Raw genomic sequence first — 24,862 nt, forward strand, 5'->3', positions numbered from 1 at the left:
CTCCAGGGAGGCACTAAGTTGAAATCTTCCTTCTTTGTTCCCAAATCGCACTATTTCAGTCTTGTCTCTATTTAATTGAAGTAAGTGTTGTTGCATCCAGCCATTCAGATTTTGAAGGCACAGACTCAAAGAGTCAATCAACCAACATCGGTTGTGTTAAAGATCTAAATAAATCTGTGTGTTGTCTGCATAGCTATGAAAAGCCACCTTGAGCTCTTGCATGATATGGCCAAGACCATACACAGGTTGAACAAAAGAGGCCCAAGAATGGATCCTTGTGGTACACCGTTTTAAATTCTTTGTGCACATTAGGTTTTACAAGCCATACCAATTCAATACATTTAAATTTATTTTGTATAGATATTAACTTTTTTACCTAAGTCAAGGGAAATATCTATTTAAAATGCTTTTTTTAAAAAAAAAAAAAAAGTGAGCTATTAAGTGTCGTTATTACTAGAATAATTTCCATTAAAGGGCTATGTAATTTGTTGTTGAATATAAGGGAAATGGAGAAAGTGTTAGCTAATACAGTTATTACATACCCACTTGTTATATTCAGAATTAAGAAAAGGGAAATTATGTAGAAGGTAGGAGCATTTCTTAAGGAATTAACATAAAGGATTCCCCCTCTTTATGTTTTATCCATTGTCTTTTTTTTAGATGGAACTGGCCACAGCAAAGAGTGACATGAACAGACATCTGCATGAGTACATGGAGATGTGCAGCATGAAGAGAGGCCTGGACGTGCAGATGGAGACCTGTCGACGGATGATTAAAGGTGGCAGGAACTCTCCCTCTATCAGCTCTGTGGCCAGCAGCGACTCAGGGAACACAGATGAGATCCAGGACGAGATTTCGGACAAGGACGTGGAGGCCGAAGTCTCTGTCAGTTGATGGCTGCATAACCGGGCTTTGTCCCAACTCATCCTGACCACCCCTTGTTGTCACGGGGGTTAAATGTGTATAGAGCTCCACCCTCCTAGAGAGGGGGACCAACTTAAATCTGGGCCTGTCTGACCTGTTTAAGTTCTGGTGGTCATGCTCACTGACGCGGGCCCAAAACTGGTGCTTTTATACTATTTCTGTTGTTTAGAAAGTGGTGGTGGTGGATGGGGATGTCAGGGTGCGGGGAGGTGGTGTCTTTGCTTCACAAAGAGAAAAAGGGTGCATATAGAGTCCGAGCTGTGCTTTCTTCCTCACTGCTGCCTCGCTGGATTCTTGTCCAGAGCTTCACATCATTTTTTGGGAGAGAAAAAGAAATTCTCAAATGTTTTAAACAGGCTGAGAAGTATTTTCTACAAATTCTTACCCTATTAAAGTCCTTTTTTTCTAAAGGAATTGAAAATAGTACATATTGTGCTTCTTGTTCGGTGAACAACAGATACATTATTCACAGAAAATAAAAAACATCCATCTTTTGAATTTTAATATTCATTTTAGATGCAGAAAGTCAGTTCCCCTTGTTTGGAATACTGTTTTGTTTTTGTATTATTTTAGTCCAGGTGGGGTTGTTTGCGATCCAGATTGTCTTCTGCCAAGGAGACAAAACAAGAAGTGGAGACAAATGGTGTTGGAGTTCTGGTGGTTTCTGAGGGAACTCTGCAGGGTTGCCAAAGCTGACAGAGGAAAGGAGCACAGCCTTTTGATGCATCAGTGCACTACTGAAGTTCTATGCAATTTAGCTGGCCTTACTTTCAGACTGGCTTTCACCCTTCATCATTTCTCTTAAAACCAATACAATTAGCCTTTTAAGCAAAGCAGGTGTTTTCTATGTATCATTTTGAGAGGTGTTTTTTTTGTGTGCATTTAAGTGTGAATAAAATTTATGTATGGGACATTTGTTTTTTTCATGGACACCAACAGTAAAAAAAAAAAACTGGAACAGCGCCCCCCTCAACAAGGGACAAAAATCTTTATTCATGATAATATAGATGCTACTTGTTATTGAAACAATATTGAAAACAATCAGTGCATTGTTCTGATTCAGATCTACTTTACTGGGGAAACATTGTTTTCATCTTGTACAGTTTATTTTGCACACATCAAGACATGTCATCTTAGATGTCCAAAATGCATTTGTTTTTATGAAAGAAATCAAATAAATTAAAGTTATCGAAGCCAAACAAGGCTCTGAAACCTTGTTAGAAAAACCAAAGGAATCATTTTGAAAAGTTTCCCTTTCACGCAATCATTCATACACAATCATAATTTTTATTCACTGTATTTTGGAGAAAAATTTATTTGTTTATTTTTGGTGTTACTATAATTTTCCTGCTGTTCTGCAGGGGACTCTGTTCCAGATGGGTGGCACATCCTGCTTTGTGTCTTCTGAATTGGGGCTACAAGTGTCAGACTGTACATAGAGAGCTGTAGGCATGTGATCGTATACCCCAGAGGCCTTTTTGTTCATATTAGTCTTTTGCAACAGTTTGAGATGTCTCACAATTTCGCTTTTCAGGGCTTCCACTGGATTAGCGTAGAAACTGATCAGCGCATGGGGACAGAAGTGATCTTTTTATCACCTCTTTGTATTATTATGTACGTATGGTTTGCTGGATCAAAGATTAAGTGCTACTTCTATCTTGAAGATTTACAGAAGCAGAATGTTAAAATACAGGCCTTTTGTTATTTCAGCATGTTTCTGTGGAGAAAAAGAGCTACGGATCTTTTTTTATACCATTATTTTTTGAATTAAATAGCTGCAATGCAGACTGTGCGCTAAGTTTTTAATCAAAACAGTGTCTATCCTAATCATTGATTAATTGTATTTGTGGCAGAAAATGTATTTTTCACAGTTTTTAATCATTTTATGTTAACCAAAAGGTGTGATAATGTCGCCATATTCAGCTTTTATTATATTTTATGTAATATTAAACTTTTTCCACATGGTTTGGTCATTTATTGACCACATCAGATCACCCATAATAAAAACCAATTGACGATATCAGACAAGAGTGAGGAACAGTGTTACTCACAGAGAAATGCCACATGCTTTTTTTGTTTGAGTTGATGTAAAACCAGCCTGATAAGTATCAAAGAGCCATTCGTTTATTGGTACTGTACTTTGCAGCGGTGACATCAAACACATTATTTATCGATTGTATGGCTGTAACATCCAAAAAACAGCAGGTCTAACAACACACTATGCCGTCTTTCACATCACTCTGACCATCACACTAACCAGCCAGCCAAAGCAAATATGTACAGTAACGTACGACAAAGATGTAAATCAAGCTATGAGTCCTACTAACTCAGTCTCAGTATTTGTACAGGCCTACCACAGATGTGTTAGTTTGCAGAGTCATTCATTCTTGCAAACTGTTGGACATTCAGTGTATTATCGCCACTCTCCCATCACTTGAAGCAGGTCAGATTCCAGATATATCAGTTGAAAATACTGTAGCAACCCTTCTTGTTGAATGTAGCTTGATTGGAGGCATCCTCTAAAGACCTTAAGAGTAAATGCTGAGCAAAAAAAAATGTAGCTTTTTAAATCCAGGGATATATGGTGTGCTGTTACTTCATGGAGAACTTGGTATGTTTTGCTTTACTAAACAGGTTCTTACCTGTATGTGACCTAGGTGTATGTGAAATAGGTCCTGGTGGATGTGAATGTTTCATACTAAAAAGGTTTTATACGAGTGGTTTTTATCAGCGTTGCACTGGGATTATATGGTTATGTTAACTGTTGTGTCAACACACAGTTTTACATGTTCACTTGCATACCTGTTTGCTGTCATTATCACTTTTAGTTTCATAAACACAACTGGGAGATAAAAAGGTGCAGCAATACTTGTGGCCATATTTGGGTAATATCTACTGATGTGTATCGGATACTGGTCTTTTGTGTTTCATTTGCATCACAGGTCAAATCCTGTTGATCCATTTAAAGTGGTTGGTTAATTTAATTACGTTTCTTTTTCTTTTTTTTTATTACACTAGTGATACAATGTATTCATGTGGGTCTGGGGCTGATTGTTTCAAAATTATGAATGTAGTCAATTGATATTGGGGTAAAATGAAATAAAATGGTGGATTGGATAAAAATCAAGACTAATTTGCTTCTTGTTTTTTTTTTTTTTTAATAAGTTAAATTCAATATATTCCTCTTTGATATCTAGAGTAGGCTTCATGTGCTCAGTGGTTTTTGTTTGCATTAATATAATCTATAGTTTATGTTGTACTTGAAGTAAGCCACACATTATACTGTAGGTCTTATAGTTAATGTACAATATGTGGATGCTTGTGTGTTGAAGCTGTTAACGTATGAGTTCATGTATGAGTGTGTTTCTTGGAAAGGATGAAATCTGCCACACATTCAGGTTACTTTTTAATGAGACTGAAATGTCTTTCACCCACCCCAATGTAATCTGTTCAGAGATTCACTGGTGAAACACCACACATTTAAAAAAACCAAAAAAAACCAAAGATGACTCTCTATTTTATTAAACAGTATGACACATTTTTTGCAATTTAATGAAAATAAACAGAAACATTAAAAATACACATAAAATGATGGAGTATTTTCATACTAAAATGCATTAAGATCCCCCAGAGTCCCTAAACAACTGAGTAGAGCATGGCACAGTGGCTGCTATGTAGTTCATGTAAAAACCATTAATAGGATTTTTATTTGTCCTCAAATATCTGAGATTTTATGTCTTCAAGGTTTGTCAGAATAAGCCATAACTAAGGAAGGAGCACAGAATTTGCAGTTTTCATGTTGAAGGAATCAGGGTCACCGACAAAGAAACAGAATGGACGTGGAAATTCAAACTATGATGAAAGTCAGCCAACTAACTCGCTGATTTCACACTAGTTCAGTGTTGTGATAATATTGATGTGAATGCTCTATAAGTCTAGATCCCCTCTCTCATCTCTCCACCTCGAGAAACACTATTCTTTTGGCCACTTCCTCCTCACTGTATTTGTCCTGCAGGTGTTGGAGGACAACAGGATCAGCAGAGAGCAGGAGACCGTCATCATGTTGATTCCAAAATGGTCCAGAAATGGTGGAGGGATCCAAAAGCAGATCCAGCGCAGCAGAGAAGTCTCCACTGGACTTCAACAGGGCTTTGGTCACACTAGCTAAGTCCTAGATGACAAACCATGAATTGAGGTTAGAAATGATGAAACAGACAGACGGAGAGGGGAAGAAACAAGCAAGAAGACAATTAATTAGTTAATGGCAGTTCAATAATTTTTTGAGAAAAGTCTAAATCACATAAGAAAAAAAAAGGTGCGTCAACACACAGGAAAGCTCACCTGGTTTGTCTGGTTCATCAGCTCTCTGATTCGTTGTTTGTCCTCCTCTAACTGGACCTGAGTCAGAGAAGGTGCAGCATCTTTGTTCGCTGGTGGCGGTGGTTTAGACAGAGCTGTTGTATTGTCACCAATAAGGGACTGAGAGTCTTCCTTCTGAGATTCATTGTCGAATATGAACAGGTGGGCCCTGGAGGCTGTGTGGGCAGCCTCAGAAGCTGCAGGTTCAGGGCAGTCTGTCTCTGGTGCACAGTTACTGCTGAGGGCCTGATTCTGTTGCGCTTTCTCCTGGAGGCTGGGTCCAGTTTCAGGGTTGGACTGTGTGGAGGCAGGACCTGCAGCTGTGTCTGAAGGTGGGGGGAGGGGTTCTGCTGATGTGGGCTTTATCGCTGCTGTTTCAGTTGGGTCGTGGAGATCTGGAGCTTCGTCCTCAGCAGACTAAGAGACAACACAACAGTATAAACAACTCATGATACTGCTGTATGAAACTAACATGGCTCTTTGATCCTGCCTCTGTGTTTAAGCCCATAATGGGTATTTAGGAAATAGAGATTGCCATTTTTCATTTATTCTAAAATCTTATAAAAAATAAATCTAGAAAGCAATCTGCAGTTAGCAACTGAATCTTACAGTTACCAATAAAAATAATAAGAATTTGAATCCCATACTGATACAATAGTCTTCATTAACAGTATGTATCATAATGTACTGTTTCTACTGCCATTTGATTAAACATTTAAAAATAACATCATAACAAAAAACAATTTCATACCAAAGGTATGAAAAGACACATTCAAGAGTATTTTGAAGCTGCTTGCTGAATCTCTATTCACTAATAATTAATGAGCAATTTTAACAGATTTGTAACAGTGAATAGACAATACCAGGAAATGGGAACAATTTAAATTCAAATGCCACTAAATATGGATAATTTAAATGCTGATAAATAGGGCTCATAATGAAGTCACAGCATTATCTTTTGGGAGAATTTTTTTTTTTAAATAAACAATGCTATACTCATGTAGAATGATGACATCTCTTTCAGGGGATGAATGGATGGGTAAATATGACTAAGCTAGAATTAAATAAAGTATATAAATTCTGTACTGTTTTCTCTACACATGATATAGTCAATATGCTTCTAATGCTATACTTGATACGACATATACAGACACAAAAAAGGAATTACTATTTCCATCAACTCTTTTTAACATGACAGATCATCTAAGTCTTTGCCACACTGATACTCTATAGAATTTTTCAGACCTCTCAGGTCATCAGAGGGTGTTTTTTATGACCATAATAATAAGATACTTTGGTCCAGCTTCTCTGGAACAAACTGTCTGATGACCTGAGATCTGTCAGACATTCAAACCCAACTGTGTAGTGTAGTCGCACCTCACTTTCATCTTCAAACTCCTTTGTAGCCAACTCCAGAATCCCCAGCTTTTTCTTTTCTTTTTGCTTCTCTGCTTTCTGTTGCACTGAGTTAGATTCTTCATCTGAGAAACGTACAATGGAGACAGAGAAGAGGAGATCATGCACTCTGCCTGACAGAATATGATACTGAAATCTCTGTGGTATAAAAGCTCGTTTAAGATGAGTTACTGTCTGCAGAGGAATGGCAAACCTGTATGTGGTGTTTCAGAAACGGCAGCTTCTTCACTCTCCTCTTGCAGACTCTCTGCCACCGGTGCCACACTCTCTCCCCTGGCTCTCTTAGAAGGTGGTGAGTCTGCTGTGTGGTTTTGCACAGCAGGTTGAACGGCTAATTTAGTTTTCTTTACAGGCTGGGGAGATGATGACAGTTTTTCAGCAGCAGTTGATGATGATCTGAGTTTTTTGCTGTAAGATTCAGGCGATGACGACATCTCAAGCTCAAGCTGCCTGCGTGTTAATCGACGCTGTGACTGTTCCAGCGCGGGGGAGGCCCTCTTCTTCGGCTGCTTTGGACTTTTTGGTGTTAAAGTGTTGGGCAGGGACTGCAGGGAGTCCTCTGGCACGCTTTCTTTCTGTGGGGAGGTGGTTGTTGGCAGCACTGCTGTTTCTGGCTCTGTGCTCTCAGCTGGAATGGGTTGAGCATCAGTCTGTGGGTCCAAACAAGGCCCTCCAGGCTGGGGGGAGTTTGATCTTTCAGCCTCTAGATTTTCTGGTTGTGTGCTTTCAGCTGGTACGAGCTGCTCATCTATCTGCAGAAACACCAAACTTGTTCTGCTCAGTTCATTATTAAATCACATACAAGCGTTAGTCTTTGAATCATTGGCTATAATACCTATGTGCTCTGTCTACTGTACCTGTGTTAGCTCTGTTTCTGCTGAATGTGTCTGAGGAGAAGCAGCATCTTCACTGGAAGGTTTCTGAACATCTGTCTCTTGATTTCCTGCCTCCTATAAGCAGACAGATAAGAAGCTTCAGGCAACATTTCTATAAGAATAAATAATACACAATGAAAAGTCTGGAGCTATTCCAAAGCCTCATTTGTACTTCAGTAGAGAGTATGTGAAGAAAGACTGCTAGATTATACTGTATAAGTTTTCATGATTATCTTAATAATAAGATTAAAGTCACAGTGCAGAGTGTATAATAGTTTTTTTTTTTGTTTGTTTGTTTTTTTTTTTTTAATGTGCCACCCTCTAGTGGTTGTATCAAAAAATACACTCCCTCCTAAAGCCTCTGTGACATCAACCATAGTTTTTGGTGAAAAAAAAACAAGAACATTTTTGTTCTTTACACAGTTGAACCATCGAGAACATGCTTTGAATTTTCCAGTCAAATATAAAAGCAACAAAAGCCTAATGCACAGATTAATTTCTAATAATTATTATTTGGATAATGTTCAATGTAACATTGAAAACATACATAGATGATGACTATAGATGATACGTATATGGATGACAAAATCCCTGGTAACACCCTCCAGGTAAATTACCTTGGTGTCTTCCTCTGCTGTTTTCACCTCCTCAACCTCAGGCTGTTTCTTAGCCAGTTGTACTCTGTAACGATATTTCATTGACTGCCAGCTGTGACTAGTCACACACTGCTTCTCCATCTCCTGCCAAAGCCGGTTTCCTCCTGTCTCAGTCTTGTGTTTGCTGACATAACTCAAAATGGCTGCATCATCTTCAGGGCTGTAGGCAACCCTGCCTAAAAATAATGACAGACGGTAAGTACACCAACAGATTTAAAACAAACAGAAATACATATATCCCTAGTGTGTATGTGTATGTTGTGTAGTGTGTGTGTGTGTGTGTGTGTGTGTGTGTGTATAATACAAAAGCAGTTGATTAGACTCGACTTTAACAACTTTATTTACAGTTTTGGGTATCACCAAGTCTCATCAATACAGAATCTATGGCAGAATAAATCCTGACAAAAAAGCAGTATTATGTGGTTTACATCATACCTCCTAAAACTCCTGAAGGGACCTCTTTGCTGTTGTTTAGTCTAGCAGAGTGTCTCGGGACCACTTCGGGATTTAACCTGTAGTCCTCTATATTTAACCGCTCCTTCTTCTCAACACAGTCATAAATGTAGTGGGTGGACACGTACCTGAGGAGAAAACAAACAGTGGTTTAATTTCTGTGTTTAAGTTTTTTTTTCTAATTTAACAACTTACGCCAAATTGAATCTTTCACTGATCATGTACATTTACATGGCAATGCTTTACTGTGCTAAGGTATTCTGCTTCTAAAAATGTGGAATAAAACTGCATACAGTAAGTTTTTTTAATACAAAAAATACTAATATATAATTAAAGTGTCATAAATCTTGGCAGTGAATATTCTGCTCAAGTCATTTATATACCCACTGGTAACAATAGCTGTCTTTCACCTGACAAAGGTCCCCCCATACAGAATAAAACATACTTTGATAAAGGTGTTATTAAAGCAGCACTACACAGCTTTTATCCTTTCACCAAGAAAGTCGTTTACACTGCAATTCAAAAATAATGCAACATTTAATTGAAACTCATTTTATTTGTCATATTTAAAAACTTGAAATGTTTTAGGAACTGGCAGCTCCATGTTCAAATTTCCCCACTATTTACCTGTTCACGTGTCATTCTCTGCTACTGTTGGTTATATGTGTGGCTATATTCCCTCTAATGTAAACAGCATCCCAGGCCAGCACCTACCAGTGAGCAGTAGTTTCACAGATAGAGCCTCGTTCCTCTGGGTCAATCAGCAGGATTGCACCTGGCTGCTGGACATTACACAACATCCCTCCTCCAGATATGATGAGCGGCTGGAGCTTGCGTTTGACAGGACCCGGTCGCAGGAAGAAAGACATGGGTTCACCGTCCACGGTTGAGAAGAGAACTGGGGAGATATTAGATTTGGCCACATCCTGCTGTTTGGGCGACATGTTCAGAATGTCTCACCTGATGCAAGAGATATACATACATGTTACTGAAATAATTCTTATATAATCTAATTATATAGTTGTTTAAATCATCTCTTTATGTGAAAATATTATATATTGTTGACATTTCATGATTCCATCTTCTTCAATGTGAGGATTTCCTGCTTTTCCTTTAAATAATTTTAATATTTTTTATAAATTTTTAATCATTTTGAGAATTGACTATTGATTGGATTACATTTCTCACTATTTTCTGAATTTTTACATAATTTAAATTTTTAAATTATTAGCAGATAAATCCATAATGAAAATAATCATTAGTTGCAGTTCCATATAAAATAGTAAAAAAATAGCTAAACCAACTAAAACAGTAATATCTTGCATTTACATTCATGCATGTATGCCATGAATAATAATAGTCTAATGATGTAATATGTAATATGTGATCGTGCAACAGTCACAGGTGGTATTTTTCTGCATTAGTTAAATTTGATTTTTTATACTTTAAAAACATTTAACTGATTGTTCTTCCATATTTTTACGTGAGTCAAATTTTCAAAGCAAAACGTTTACTAGTAATGGAGCATTTTTACAGTGTATTACACGTTTTACTTTAGCAAAAGATCTAGATACTTCTTCCACCACTGCTATTAAGAGTTGTAAGTTAGTGAATTACAGCTAACCAACAACAGCAGTTAACTCACCGGGAAACAGATTCAACAGCAGCGACACAAAACTGAATGAAATTATAATTCAAGATAATATTTAGTCACGTTTCCTCTGCGCTCACAAACAAACACCTGGTAGGAAGTTCCCGTCAGTAACAGTAGCTAGTCTGTTAGCACCTTTAGCTTCAACGTAGCCTAATTAGAGGCGGATATGTGGACGGAGTTGCTGCCCAGACAGATGATGTTATGCTTACTTAAAAAACGCCACTAATATTATGTTGGGCACTGCATGTGAAATTTACCGTGAGCTTTCCCGCCGCGTCAATAAAAACAAAACAAGTCCCACTTCCGTATGTTTTCTTCTTCGGCGAATTGCTTCCTCTTAATGTGGCATTATCGCCCCCCTCTGTGTGTATCTATAATATTCAATCCAAATCTAATCAATCCAAAGCCACTTTATCTGTGTCTCTTTTATCGGCTCCTAAAAGTAAAATAAATATGAATTTAGATATTAATATTAATTGGAAATCTAAAATACTTAATCTAAAATACAAAATAAAAGAATGCAAAAATAATGATTAAAATATGTGAGCAATACGTTAATAAAATTAATACATCTCATCTCATATCTCTAATCTCATATGTGTTTTTGTTTTTTTTCCTATGTCACTTTTGTGCACCCATAAAAATGAAGTGATGGATGCAGCACTTCACAGTGACTCCTTTTGACTACATCTAAAATATGGGCTTAATGGTCTAAAATTTGGAGAAATAGCCACAGTTCCTTGACTGAAACTTAAAAGATATGGTGCCAGCACATATTCATGAAAAGAACAGAAACCAGAGTTTAAAAAGATGAAGAAGAAGAAGTAGAAAAATGAAGTACATCAAGAACTGGTGTGAAAATGGCCTTTGTCTACACTGACTTGTCAGAGTAGCAGCGGCTCCATCGAATGTCCCTTAAATAAGGGACAGTAATAAATTATAGTGTGACTTCATGCACAGCAATGTGACCATAAATTTATTAATTTTATGTTTTACACCTGTGCTTTTCCCATAGTGAGATATCAATAACATCTTTGCAAAAGACTTTTGGGAAAGCACTGCAAAAATCCAATTATTTGCAACACATGAGCTAAAAAATATGGCCTGAAAATGGAAAATATTAGATTATATTGAAACGTTCAAAATACAATATGTGCTGTAACGTAAACAAAAATAAAAATAAAAATTGAGTCAGTTTCTCCAGGCAGTGGTAATGATATACAGGATCAGGACCACACACAGTCAGAGTGCACAAGTACACAAACTAACGAGCCTCCTGCATAAACAACCCAGCTGAGCACTGAGGTTACTCCAGCAGAGAAAAATTATGTCTCTGGAATCAAACACATAAACAGTGAAAGTCCAGTGGGACATATTATTTCTGATCAGTTGATTGTCCCCCTGAGGCAGGTGCCGCTTGTGAGAGACATGATGGATAACTTTTGCCCTGATTTCAGCACCTCATTAAGAAATTCATAGCGGTTACATGAAGTTAAACCTGATGTGCTCGGTCAAACCTTGACATGTGTTTCGCATATAATTTATGATGAATAAGTCAGGAACATGTTTGGTTTGTTTAGATTGTATTCAGGGGATTTCACCAATAACTTGATCATGGACATCACTGTTTAGTAAACAAACACCAACCTTACTCTCAAGTTCCACCGCTCAAAAAAAATGTTGCACAAATGCACACGGTCAGTTTTTCAGTGTTATGATCGAAACAAAACTAAAGAAGGAACTAACTTACTTTAGGGGATATCCACTCATTTTTATCTTGTTTATGTCTAATCTGATTCTTAAACATTAGAAAGTCACAGCTCCACCTTGTTTCTAAATGTGGATATATACATTTTTTTCTGTTATGCACATTTGAGAAAAAAAAAGTTGTGTTGCATTTGAGTAATTGTAACTACTTATTTACTTTTCACCACTGATTTATATACACTAATACACAAGAAAATGTAAGACATAAAACCATTATACAGTATATTTAAATAGTTTTTAAATAGTTTTTATGCCCTTTTCATTGTCTATGTGTGACATTTTAAATAACTGAATAAAAATAAAAATAAAAATAATTTACACTTTCTTATACTCTACAGAAAGCCCCTCATCAGCATTTTGCACTGGTTTTCATGGCTTGTTGCTACATGACATATAAATAAAGTTATGTTACTATTGATTCACATGAGACTCCAGAGTTTTAACTTATTTCTTCTCTTCACATACTTTGTGGTATGTGTGGATTTTTATTTTTTCATTAATTTTTCTGTACACTAAAGAGCTTGGGAATAAAGTCAATAAAAAACAATCCATAGACCATATTGATGCTTTTCATTTTGATTTTGTCCTATGATGCTACAGTTTCATTTTGAAGGCTAAAACGTAATCGAGACTTCTTAACGTTTTCCTACCGAAATTGTAGCTATTAGAGTTTGTGAAATAGGCAGTAGCTACATCTTTAACTTTGCTTATTCGTTGTTGAGTTAAGCCAGGAGGCCATGGGAAGGAATTGGGCTGGCGTGTTTACTGTATCACCTCGCTGACCTTGCCTCCCTCACAGCCCTGACAGCTCCATTATTGTTATTGGCCTCTATTGTTCCTCTCCCTCTTCAGCTCAACCAGCTGAAACAATAAAACAGCCAGTGGTGCAACTCCTCCAAATCAATTTATGTTTGTCGACAACCTTTTCATAATGAAATAGATATGAAGATATTCACTCCTGCAAGCTGACTGTGATCCATCCTCTGCCCTGAAACAATCCCCTCATTCCTGAGCCATCATCACACTACGGAGCTGTTATGTTTATATGAGTTTATTTTTTTTTCCTCTTAGAATCAGCGATTGCAGATATTAATGTGTGTACAGGTCACCAAAGCGTAACACAATTTGGTTTTATTCGGCTCTGGCAGAGGGAAATTGCCCTGCTATGAGGTTCAGCACTTGTTTCAGCCTGCAGAGGGCGACACTGCACCACTTAACCCAACAGCAAGGCTGCTGATCAAACAATATGTATTACTGATGATCATAATGGTCCAGAGGAATGGATTTATATTCTTAATGTATCTAAAAATAAAGTGTATTGGAATACATTCTTCGGTCAAGTGCATATGTCAAGTGCATTTGGAAACTATTCACATACACATCGTTACAAAACATCTCACTTGGTGAATCTTTAGCTACTGGACTACGGACATGACCTTGACCGCTGCTGAGACCTCATGACTGTCTGTGAGTCACCAATGGAAGCTTCCCAGAGAGATACATCGAGACTCCAGTGCCAGTGTGGTTTCGCCTTGTCACACTTTTGCTGGTATCCTCCCTGTCCATGTGCTGCTTGGCTAAAAAATAACTTATCTACAGGTTGAAACGTCCCAGGTCATGCTGGACCAGAGTAAGGCCTCACCTTCATTATAGCCACACACAGTGGAGAAGCACTGCCACCAGCAGTAAGCAGACAATCTAAAAAGATGGAAAATAGAAGATGCTGTGTCCCTTTAGACTCATCATTAGTGTTCCCAGCCTGACTCTTGCTTGGCTTGGAGAATATTTTGAAGTCTGCACCTGTCTTGTCAGGCTGTGTAAGCTCTCCCTTGAGAGATTTTAGCCATGGTTTCAGGCACATTTTAGCAATTCTTCCCAGAAACCGTCCACAAGAAAGCAAACAAATGTATTACCCTGAAAGTGAAACTACTCCTTTAAAATGTTTGAAAATTTCACAACAACCTGTGGCTACTTCAGTCAATTTAATCACATAATAATGTTTTGATTTTTTATTCTAACTTATGTTAGAATTTAAAAATGTTGTAGTCTGTAGGTAAACTAAAAATGTCAGTCCTTTCACCTGATTAGACAAATCAGGAATGATTCGATGATGATACCTTCACCAGCAATGCCCTCAGCTGAGGCAACGACAGCTTAAAGCAGGTGACATTTCAAAGTATTGCACTAACTTTCCACTCAGGGTTCAATTAGAGGTGGTAAAGTGCGAGTGAATGAGTGAATCACTTGGAAAAAATTCAACTAACAAAGGTAAAGTGATGCAGGATAAGCTCTATCATTAAAATGAAGTCACACGATGTCTGAAAAATGTTGGTGGGCGGAAGCACAGAGTGACGTTTCAAATCACGATGTTGCAACAGAACATTTACTTAATTTATGAACAGGCCTGCTTTCATATCAAGACTGCTGTGTTTCATTTTGAACGTCATCACATTATTCACAAATTCAGTCCAATGAGCTGGCACTGACAAATTTCTCTTCATTCTTTTTATTTACTAAACCGGATCAACACAAAGTAATTATGATGTAAACGGTTGAATGTGTTTCATCTGCAGCCTTTGTGCAAGACAAAAACCAGACAAATCAACATTAAAGTACATACAAGAGAATTGAAACCTCACAAAAACCCAGCAGAACAGACACATACAAACAGATAAAACAATCCAAACCTTAGAATAACCAACATGACAAAACATCACAAAGAACCACACAACTATAATCTTACAAATACTAAGGATGCATATCTTACAGCAGGAACCTTGGGAGTAGCTATATTTCTGAACTTAGTTGGGTAAAGTACAGTAACACTAAACAACTAAAATAAAAATCACAATAATGTATTAAGGTATATTAACACCAATTTTATTATGTTATAGAACTGTGATAATTATTTTATAATCGGAACTAATTCTCTCTTTATAACTTGGTTTAACTCGCATTGTTTCTACCACTGAAAGTCTAAAATGTTTTCCGGCAGTGCTCACAAGAACATAAAGTACCTTAATATAAATTCCTGGGGTGTTTTCTGTGTAAACACCAGATTAAACAAAAACTCTTTTTTTGCAAGTTATATTCATCTTACAGTGGCAGGTGTATCACTTCAGCCTTGTACAAGGACATGTGCACACACACACACACACACACACACACACACACACACACACACACACACACACACACACACACACACACACACACATATCAGGTATCACACACTGGTGGGAGTAAAATTCCTCTCTGATGCTAAAACAAAAGAGAACAAGAACCCAAGCTGCTGTTTCTTAAGGAACTCAAACAAAAACAAAACTTCCTTGTGTAAATCACAAACGCTATCTTTGGACTTGGCTCTGTGTGGACAGACAACAGCAGAAATATACTTTCAGAAAATTATTTGGCAGATTAGCTCAGGAATCTTGGCAGGGTTCGGTCAGCAGAGACTGGCCATAACAAAGTGAGGATATGCTGACTCGACATAAAGAACACATTTAATTACCATCATCATCAACCATCCAAGAGGACCATCCGGCCCCAAGCCAGAAACCCCCCACCATCATCTGCCAATTTAAAAGGCTTATTTTTAGGGGCCAAACTTCTCCTTTACTCTGCTACTTTCTCACGTTCCTCCAGCTATTCCCTCAGCACTTGCGACTGACTCTCTCCTTGTCTCATCTTTTCTCCTTTTTACAACACACACACACGCAACTATTCCCCTTTTTCCTGATCAGATTGGTGTGTTCCCATAATGTTAAAAAGACAGTGGTGGAAGAAGTATTAAAATGATTTACTTAAGTAAAAATAATATACTCTAAAAATACTCTATTACAAGTTTTGAGAAGAATTATGAAAAAAACACAAAACTGGAGTTTGCTGTTGGTGGAGATAACTGCAACAGAAAAATGTTGCCTACATGTTTACATGTTGCTTACATGTTCGTTGGTATAGTAAAAAACAAAATGCTATAAAAATATACATGCACAAAAACACTCATATGTCTATACCATATTTACCTACATATACTCAGTTCAACATGAATCTAAAATAAACAAGAGCTTGTGCAGGGAAGGTAGGAAGCTAAAAGCTGATAAAGATCTCTTCAAAAACTCAAGGCAGAACAGACTGAATTACTCCAAAAACAATGATATTACAATGGTTCATATCATATTCAAGCTCATCTGATGTATTGTATAATCTTTATTTGCAAATGAACTATGATAAATAGTGTAGTGGAGGAAAAATGGCACATTTCTCTCCCACTGCCTTGGAGGTTGTGTCCTGGTCAACCTCAGCGGGCCATTGGTCGACATGGGAGGGTCGTCAGCTGATGCAGCTCACCTGGGCCTTCTGGACTATAAAAGCTGGCCCATGTGCGTACTTGCTCCTCTCCCTTCCAGCTGCTGACATGCATTTATTTTGGCGTTACTGTTTGTTTTTGCACATGCAACTCCTCCACAGCGGGTATACCACTCATCCATGCACGGCTTTCATGGCTAAACTCGCAGATTTCCACACCCCATTGCTTACTTGTCTTACCTTTTAGCTATAATAATAAATAATATGTTTTTAGTACAACTTTTTCGTGGGCTCCCTGCTTGTCACATTAACTGAGCCTGTTTGTGACAGTGGAGTACAAGTATAAAGTAGTATTAAAAGGAAAAACTCAAGAAAAGTACCTCAAACTTGTCCTTAAATAGCATACTTTAGTAAATGTATTTCGTTATATTCCTCCACTGCCTGCAGAGTCCCCTACCCCTTGATTGCTGCTCTGAGGCAACAGAAAGTCATTTTGACCCTTATCCCCTCCTTTTTACAAAATAATGTTGTAACATCTGAGGACATGTTTCTGATGAATCAAAAGAGCAGCTGAAGGGAGTATAATGTTGCAGTGTAATTTTAGGTGGGAACACCCGTTCAGGATCCAGAGCCACATGTAGCACAGCTTCACCAAAGGATAAGATGAATGTAACTGTTTTATATCTTTAAATCAAGGAAGGCATGAGCATGAATTTAAAGGAACATAACTCATGTTTTAAAGTGGCTATTAACAATAAACGACATCACTACTTGAGTGGCAAAAGGGGCTGCTTGTAAATCCACTTCACCTCGTCCCTAGAGTTTAACTTCTTACAGCTCGTTTGGGTTTTCTGGTGCAACTTTACTGTCTTGATTCGCTCTCACTGCTCTAAGGCGTCATTTCCCAACGCAGCTGGCAGCTATTTTCAGAGAAAAACCTCTAAAAACTCACTGTTTGCTGCCTGCCCAGCAACAAATGACAGACAGACAAAGTTAGCGCCAAAGTTAGTGGGGGATTTAGCCAGATTTTCCTGTGATGGAGTTGATGGAGAGCAAAACAGAGCTAAGAAGACAGTGAATGAAATGATATGTTGCTGTGTGTCTGCTCCCAATCTGCAGCGCACACCAAAAGTCTGAGGTCACTTTCCCATTTTTCCTCATTTGTTGTTTTTCATTTGTTTCCTCAAGCAGATCGGTTGGTGCAGCTCAGCTACTTGTCACAACAATACCATGTAGGTGGTAAAGGAGAAGTATCATGATGTAAAATGATTCTCACAATCAGGTTTCACCAGTTTAGAGCCAACACTCAGAAACCACACAGTCTTTGCCCTTACAGAATAATCTGTATATTTCTTACACCAAAAATGATCCACGTCTGCTATTTGTGACAGTATGAACGGAATTTAGCTGAGTGTATGTTGGAATAGAGAAGAAGTAAGGAAGATGTGAAAAATGCATAAAAACGTATAATTATATTTTATTTAGTATACAAATGCAGGGTGCAGAAAATGTGATGCCCATTTTACCTGTTTCATGACCATAAACAGTTATTTGCTGAGGCTTCACGCAGAATGAGAAACCACAAAAATGGAAGCAGGGTTCAGAAAATATATTTGAAAAAACAAACAAACACCTAAATCATTATTTTTTATTAAATATCTTTTTTAATGATATATTATCAGTAGACTCTAATCTTTTTCAATCAAAGCACTGCACACCTCCTAGCTACAGTAAGTATCCTATAGATAAAATACATCTCTCAGTGTATAACATACATGTACAGCATAATCTATGTACACATTACTTCAGTCTTGTTAATGTGGCTCCTAAAGACTCTAATTTCAACTTATCCTACAATTCATAGAACTTGGTCCCAAAGGTGGATTTAGTTTTTCTCCTATATGAAGAAAAGCGTGTACTGTGAGCAAGGAAGAAAACATGTAATCATGCGCTGAATGACTTGTAACTTGGCAAAGAGCCAGACAATGGAAAATCTCTGAGTTAATGAACCTGTGCCGTGTGTTAAGGTGACCTGATGTCTCAGTGGGCTAAAGTGTGATGTCATGAGTTTGACTCTGACCTTGCTTTTGCACGCTATCCCCACGTTTTCCCCACTCTATCCTCATGCTATCCTCACACTATCCCCCCTCAAGAAATGTGTTTTTTCCAGGTCGCTCTGTAAATTGATCTGTCTAAAAAAGGGGGCAAAAGGTAATGCCCCCTCAAAACGAGCATTATGTCCAAACAGTGTTAAACTCTAAAAAAAATAAAACCGCCTCCCTGCTTGCTGATCAAATCTGTATCCACAGACTTCGGTCTACCAGCATGGTTCAGCAGAGTTCAGATGTTGCAATCGTTCCAACAGGGTGTGTGTGTGTGTATGCGTTTGGCAAGAGATACTGAGGACAGCTGATGTAATGACTTTAAAGCACATTTCCAAGTGTTCGGGTGACTGGAAAGCTTTCAAGGAGGACATTGTTTGGTAATGGCTTTTGACGGTACATGTGAGTGTACACTCAGATGACTTCAAGCAAGAGACAGATTTCAAATAAAAAGTTAGAAAATATTTTATTTACAACAAATTTCTTTTTCCCTTAGCTGTGTTTATCCAATCCCTTTGTCTAGACACCCCCCTCTCCAAAAAAACATCTGACTGGTCAGACATAGTTGACACTTGGCATAGATACAAAATCATTTCATAGTAAAAATTATAACTCAACCATTTTTTCAGAATTTGAAATAAAACAACTAAGGGTGAAAAACCAGTTACTTTTGACAGGCGTCCATATTAAAGTAATACAAGGGACTACATATATTATACATAATATGTGTATAATATATATAATATGTTTTATATGGCATTCATTTCACAAGAAAAACATCAAATCTTAAAAGCACAATATTGCATGTACTGTTTCATTTTCCTGACATTGTCACGGTAATGCGCCCTTATTTGGCTTAACACTTTCTCACAGTTTGTACAGGTGACAGAGACTAAAATATGTTACAGGCAACAATCTGATTTCTATCTTTGGATAAAGCTGATTAAAAAGAGATAGCACCTTCACCCCGATGCCAACGTAGAAAACGACTGTCTGTGCATTGTTTGTTTGTGTGTGTGTGTGTGTGTGTGTGTGAGTGTTCACGCATTTGTGCGTTTGCAGAGTTACTGAAGCACGTACACACTGCTGCTGCCTAAGACGGTTGTAACGCAACATGTAGATAAGCTGCACATGAACAACACATACTGTACTGTGCGACACGAGGTGTACAATATTCACAGTGATACAATTCTCCTTAAGGCACTTGAAGCAGGCCGTGTTGAGCATTCACAATTTGATGCTTGAGCTTGCCAATAAGAAAGTCCCCACTCTTTCAGTTACTCACAAATACTCATCCTGATTGGTGCAATAGTTTCGTATTTAAGTTGGCAACCTACTCATAGCAAAATGTCCAGGCTCAGCAGTGGCTAAATGACTGTGCACCGCAAGTTATTCACATGCTGCTGTCTAGACAAGGTCTAACACTCAGATTCTGTCTTTCCTTGAGTTCTCTTTCCCTGTTCTTCCCCCATCTCTTTCTCAATTTCAGTCAGTCGGTCAGCCTGTCTGGCTGGCTACCTCCCCTTTTTCATCACACCAGGAACACAAAGTACTTCATCTCAACTCATGATTTTAAAAAATAAAATCTTTTCATTTTCTCTTTAATTTGTACTTCCAACTTTTTTTGTCCTCTTCTCCTGTTAAATTCTAATACAAGTCCTTCATGATCTCCTGCAGCAGTGGGTGTAAGCACATGTCCACTTCAGTCTTCTTCAGCAGCTGGATGAGGTGGACGTGGTCCGTGACGATCTGACGCAGGTCGGTCATCTTCTGGAGCAGCTTGGCAAACAGCTGCAGAGAGTCTGGGTGGTTTAGCTTCAGCTGCAGCTCCAGCGAATGAAGCACTGTCTCCTGAAGCTGCTCGATAGGCTTCACGTTCAGAAGGCCTGGACGGTCTGGATGGGTTACACAGACATGGAAACACATTGAAACAGTGTGATTAAAGGTCCATGAGAGAAGAGGTATGGAAGAGACAGACAACAAAGACAGGTGGTCTACATGTTCAGAATTGAAATGGGAATGTGAGGTGCAAATAACTAAAAATTTCCTACCTATTAGCTATTAGATGGTAATTTCTGTGAATGGAGAGTCCCTTAATTCCGAGGTCCCTTATTACCAGACCTATCTGACTTAATGCTATTTACAAAAGCCTGCTTATCTTTATTTCAAGGTATAATCCTAGTGGTTTAAGTTAATAATTGACTTAAATATCAGATTTGAATCATGATCGGGTTCAAGGCCAGGCTTTTATCAAGTAGTCACATGCAAACCAGCTATATTAGATCAAATAGTTTGGTCCTGTTCAGAAATAAGTAAGTACTGAAGTAAGTGGGAGAACTCATGGGTCCACAGGTCAGTTTGGTTTGCTGTTATGCAAGCATTAAAGTTTGGATTTTAAGCCAGTTGTTTACTTTACTATTAAGTCATTAGAGTAATATAAAGCCAAAACTCTCACGTCCCCTACCGCAAATACTTTTCTTCAATAAAAACATGGTTCAACAAGTAAAGTTAAGTATTTCTCAGTCAGTCATCGGGTTGCCTGCGAAACCTCAATTCAAAATGTTGTCAACAAAACCCCGATTCTGCTGTTATTTTTTACTACATGATGTAGCTGCTGTTTATTGGCATCATGTGAAACTGATTCATTCACCTTTAGTTCTGCTCTACTTTCTTCCCAACAATATCCTGTGCCTCAAAGCAAACTGATAAATAGGTCAAGGCTGGCACTAGATCGCGTGTAAACTGCAGTGGGTTAACTAAGATTGTCAACAGCAGCCACCTTACAAGGCTTTACATTCACAGTCAGCTAAATTGTTCTGATGCTACATTTCTGCCAGAAAACATTTTTTGTTGTATGTACACAAATGTGAAAACTTTACAGTCACTTGTTTAAAGACATTATACATTTAGAGCACTCTGCACTTTAAGCAAGTAAAGAATAAACACAACTAAAACCCCCCGAAGCTACTTTGATCAACAATTTTTTTATTGAAACAAAAAAAACCCCCAAAAAAAACAGAGCAAAAAGAGTGCCTCACCGCCGCTGAGAATAATGACGGCCAGAAACAGCGCCATGTCGCTGTCGTCCAGCTCCAGCATGTTGAACTTAACGGAGAACTCAAACTTTGGTTCCATCATTTGACTGAAAGGTTTCCTGAGACTCTTGAGAAACTCCCGCGTCATGAAGATCTGTCCATAGGAGATCAGGGTCCCATCTTTGTTCATCAGAGGCGCCATCATGATGATCAAGACCTCTATCACACCATATTTCAGCAAAGTGACCTGCGAAAAGAGTAAAAGGGTTGAGGTGATGTTCATTAGATCCTCAGGAATGAGAGCTGGTTTCCTGTTTGTTGTTTTGTTTATTTGTCAGCAACAACAAAAAGTACTGAACTGATTTGCACTAAACTTTGAGGGATGGGACATGGGCCAGGGAAGACCTAATTAAATTATGGTGCAGGTCTGGTTAAGGGGCGGATGCAGGAATTTTGAATTACTTTCCTTAACATTATGAGATGGGGAATTTCTTTGACATCTTCCATCAGTTTCTTAGGAAATAATGTAATGTATTGTAATGGATCTTAATGTAAAACATCACACATATTAATTGTGTTGAGATCTATGATTTTGTACAGATTTAGATGATAATCCAAATCAGGTGGAAGAAAATACTGAATCCACATTACACACTGAGTGGTACTCATTATCAATAGTGAGTAGCGGTGGATATGGCACCAGCAAGATTTATGAATGCTTAGCAGTATTTCATTCAACATGCAACTAATAAAATTACACAATAACAATAGCGCTTGTGACATAGCAATGGACAGTTGTAAAGCTGTATTATAATTTCTTCATTTCACACAACAGGTAATAAAACAATACAGCTGTGATGTGTAAAGATAAAGGTAATAAATAAATAAAGCTACCTAACAAAAAAACATGTGTGGGATTGTTTGGCTCCACTCAGTGCCAATCTAGCTTTCAATGGCGTCATCGTCATGAAACACCTCAATACATGAAAAGTGTCATCACTTAAAGACAAAAATGAATGAATGAACGAGCAGCTGAGGCATCTTTGTCTCTCACCTGATCATTTAGATCCAGATCAACGAACCCGGGGATACTCTTGGCGAACTCTGTCACTTCTCTCACTGCTTCAGCCGAGCGTGACTGACAGCTGTGGAAGAAACGTAACTCCAGGGCGTCCGTTGGTCCCTGTCCGCTGACGCCCGTCATTCCAAAAACGCCACACTCTGACCCCATGTGAACTCCTGTGACCCCTGAAATCAAATCAGATGTGCATAGAAAATAACTTTTGTGTCTGATGGGGCAATTCAGCTGCAGAGTTGGAAGAGAAACTAACCAACCCCTGCAAAGTTTTAAATATATTAAATATAAAAAAAATATTTATAAATAATATAAATATCTCCAGGGACACAACATTGTGGGATGATATCAACAAGCAGGAAATGGAATTTGCCTGATTTAAAAAAAAAGAAAAAAAGAATGAGAATATAAATGTGTTTCTTCATCAGTGACTTTTTCCTGCTGACTTCATTAAATTATTTTGTAAGCAAAAAAAGATCATTGTTCTGTGGAGCACGCACAAAATGTCTTATCATTTCTGATCATTTCTGATTGATATGTCTTGCACTCTCTTTCCAAACTTTCAAATCCTCACCCATCTCAGATTTTTCCAGAAATTCATACAGTGAATAATAATGTGAAATAAAATGGCAGTTCTGTTTTCTGATCTGATTATCAGCTTATATTGACTGATAATTAGAAAACTGATGGAAAAGAAAAGAGAGACAAAATATTATGATTTCACAGGACTTGGATTGTTGCTACTAACCTCCGTGTCCGGCTGTGAGGGCAGAGGTCTGCTGCTGGTGCTCCTGGATGGGTATCTGCCTGCAGTTAATAAACTGCTCTCCTTCCATTAGAGACTTCATGTCATGGATGACAAAAGGCTGGAGGTAGAGAGGAGAGAATAGGGAGGAAGAAGGATTTGTGGGAGTAAGAAAGAGCAGGTAGAGAGGGTTGGAAGAGAGAAAAGGGAAAAAGGAAGGGAAAAAAAAGAAACAACGTCAGCTCCCCTTAGGGCTCCTGAGGACATGAGAGCCACAGATGTAATCACATATACTGTCTATGCACTTTGGTCAAGGCTCATTCATCACCTGCAAAAGCAAACACTGCACATCTCATATGTCTGATGGGCAAAGTAAATAAATCTTAACTGCAGGCTGAGGCAGAGAAAAACATCAATTCCAGGGAAATGAAGCTTAACTGAGTTAAAGTCGAGCTTACTGTTTGGTACAACACTGGCAAAGACATGCAGTGGCCTGAAAGATGAATAGTGCCATTCATACAATGAAATCTTCCTTTTTCATAGTGGTAAAATGAATAATGAGACGTCCTACAGGGAATTACAGCAAGTTCTGAAATGAGCATTAATTCCTGTGACTGAATAAAGTAAATGTAGCCAGAACAACTGTGTCTGCTTTTTTGTTTTATGTTTCCTGTGCAGGAATCTATTCAAAATATGGATAAAAACAATTTAAAATGAGACCATTTAACTTTTAAAAGAAGAAATAGCACATTCAGGCTCCTGTTCAGTTCATATGCACTCGGGGGATGCTGCTGCAGCCTTACTTGGTGACCCCTCGTCTAAGTTAGTTAATGTTTGCTAGTCTTAGCAAACCTTAGACAAATGTTGTTGTATAATAGACAATACTGAGCCACTTCATACCTGCTGCTTGCAGCCAAAGTAGCTGTTGATTAGCAGGTTAAATTAAAGATAATGAAGTAAATTAAAGTTAAAGTTAAATTAAAAGCTTTAGTTAAATTGAAGTTTCCTTTGCTTTCTGTGAGCAACATGCACAACATAATGAACAGAAATCAGGTGAATCAAGTGAAAATGCATCAGTAACACAAAGATTAATTGAGAAAAAAAAAATAAAAAAATCAAAGGACAACTTTCCACTGTTTGGAAATTTGGCAAAATTTGCCATGTCTGCCTTTTATAAGTGAATTTGGTTGGGCATTGGGTTGCTATGGGTTTATTTCTTACTGGTCCATAACACTGGACTGATCAAATGTTTATTGCACAAAAAACATCATCCCTTTTTACAAACCAATTCCACAATTCACTGCAGTCACAAAAGGGTGACACAAAGTTGTCTTACTCCTTCACCTCTGATGGTGTGTATCAAGTGCAACTGGAGTTCAAGTAAAAAGCCATCAACTCACATCAAGGCCTTGCATGTTTAAAAAAAAAAAATTCTACAAAAGCTAAAATCAGTGATTCTGAAGTTCTTTCAGGAGGTTTGTGGTGGTTTAGTG

The 24,862-nt window shown here is 38.0% G+C and overlaps 3 protein-coding genes across 9 annotated transcripts in view; 1 reads left to right on the forward strand and 2 right to left on the reverse strand.

Moving 5' to 3' along the window:
* Positions 1 to 4,051, forward strand: part of iffo2b (intermediate filament family orphan 2b) — a 28,286-nt gene extending 24,235 nt beyond the window's left edge. Inside the window, exon 8 of one of the 2 annotated variants that reach the window (XM_071493949.1) lies at positions 661 to 4,051. In XM_071493949.1, coding sequence (XP_071350050.1) covers positions 661 to 894 — 234 coding nt within the window. In that variant the 3' untranslated portion in view covers positions 895 to 4,051. The remainder of the gene's footprint in view (positions 1 to 660) is intronic. The other variant, XM_071493948.1, reaches the window with a different exon arrangement.
* Positions 4,052 to 4,424: 373 nt separating this feature from the next.
* Positions 4,425 to 10,714, reverse strand: LOC139630472 (telomeric repeat-binding factor 2-interacting protein 1-like). Of its 2 annotated transcripts, none has more exons than XM_071493947.1 (9): positions 10,595 to 10,714; positions 9,398 to 9,643; positions 8,666 to 8,811; positions 8,192 to 8,406; positions 7,557 to 7,649; positions 6,893 to 7,451; positions 6,661 to 6,764; positions 5,266 to 5,700; positions 4,425 to 5,095 (listed from the first exon to the last, which is right to left on the reverse strand). In XM_071493947.1, the coding sequence occupies exons 2-9, from the start codon at positions 9,625 to 9,627 to the stop codon at positions 4,874 to 4,876; spliced, it is 2,004 nt and encodes a 667-aa protein (XP_071350048.1). In that variant the 5' UTR covers positions 9,628 to 9,643; positions 10,595 to 10,714; the 3' UTR covers positions 4,425 to 4,873. The 2 variants fall into 2 exon arrangements, with proteins under 2 accessions (XP_071350048.1, XP_071350047.1); XM_071493946.1 differs by lacking the exon at positions 10,595 to 10,714 and adding an exon at positions 10,329 to 10,465 and having other exon boundaries at positions 4,732 to 5,095.
* An 8,249-nt stretch (positions 10,715 to 18,963) lies between these two features.
* pparg (peroxisome proliferator-activated receptor gamma) overlaps positions 18,964 to 24,862 on the reverse strand; it is a 35,862-nt gene continuing 29,963 nt past the window's right edge. For all 5 annotated transcript variants that reach the window (XM_071493721.1, XM_071493720.1, XM_071493717.1 and 2 more), the window contains exons 6-9: positions 23,373 to 23,490; positions 22,604 to 22,797; positions 21,553 to 21,796; positions 18,964 to 20,409 (exon numbers count right to left, since the gene is read on the reverse strand). In XM_071493721.1, coding sequence (XP_071349822.1) covers positions 20,162 to 20,409; positions 21,553 to 21,796; positions 22,604 to 22,797; positions 23,373 to 23,490 — 804 coding nt within the window. In that variant the 3' untranslated portion in view covers positions 18,964 to 20,161. The remainder of the gene's footprint in view (positions 20,410 to 21,552; positions 21,797 to 22,603; positions 22,798 to 23,372; positions 23,491 to 24,862) is intronic.

The sequence above is a fragment of the Trachinotus anak genome, unplaced genomic scaffold, assembly GCF_046630095.1.
Source record: "Trachinotus anak isolate AG129_WGS33_773 ecotype Australia unplaced genomic scaffold, CSIRO_AGI_Tana_v1 ptg000013l, whole genome shotgun sequence".
Taxonomy (NCBI): Eukaryota; Metazoa; Chordata; class Actinopteri; order Carangiformes; family Carangidae; genus Trachinotus; species Trachinotus anak.

Coding starts and splice junctions, on each gene's coding strand:
- LOC139630472 (XM_071493947.1), bottom strand. CDS start 9,627: ATGTCGCCCAAACAGCAGGATGTGGCCAAATCTAATATCTCCCCAGTT. Junction 6,765..6,892: donor TTCTGAAACACCACATACAG/GTTTGCCATTCC, acceptor TACGTTTCTCAG/ATGAAGAATCTAACTCAGTG. Junction 5,096..5,265: donor TGATGAACCAGACAAACCAG/GTGAGCTTTCCT, acceptor TTTGTCATCTAG/GACTTAGCTAGTGTGACCAA.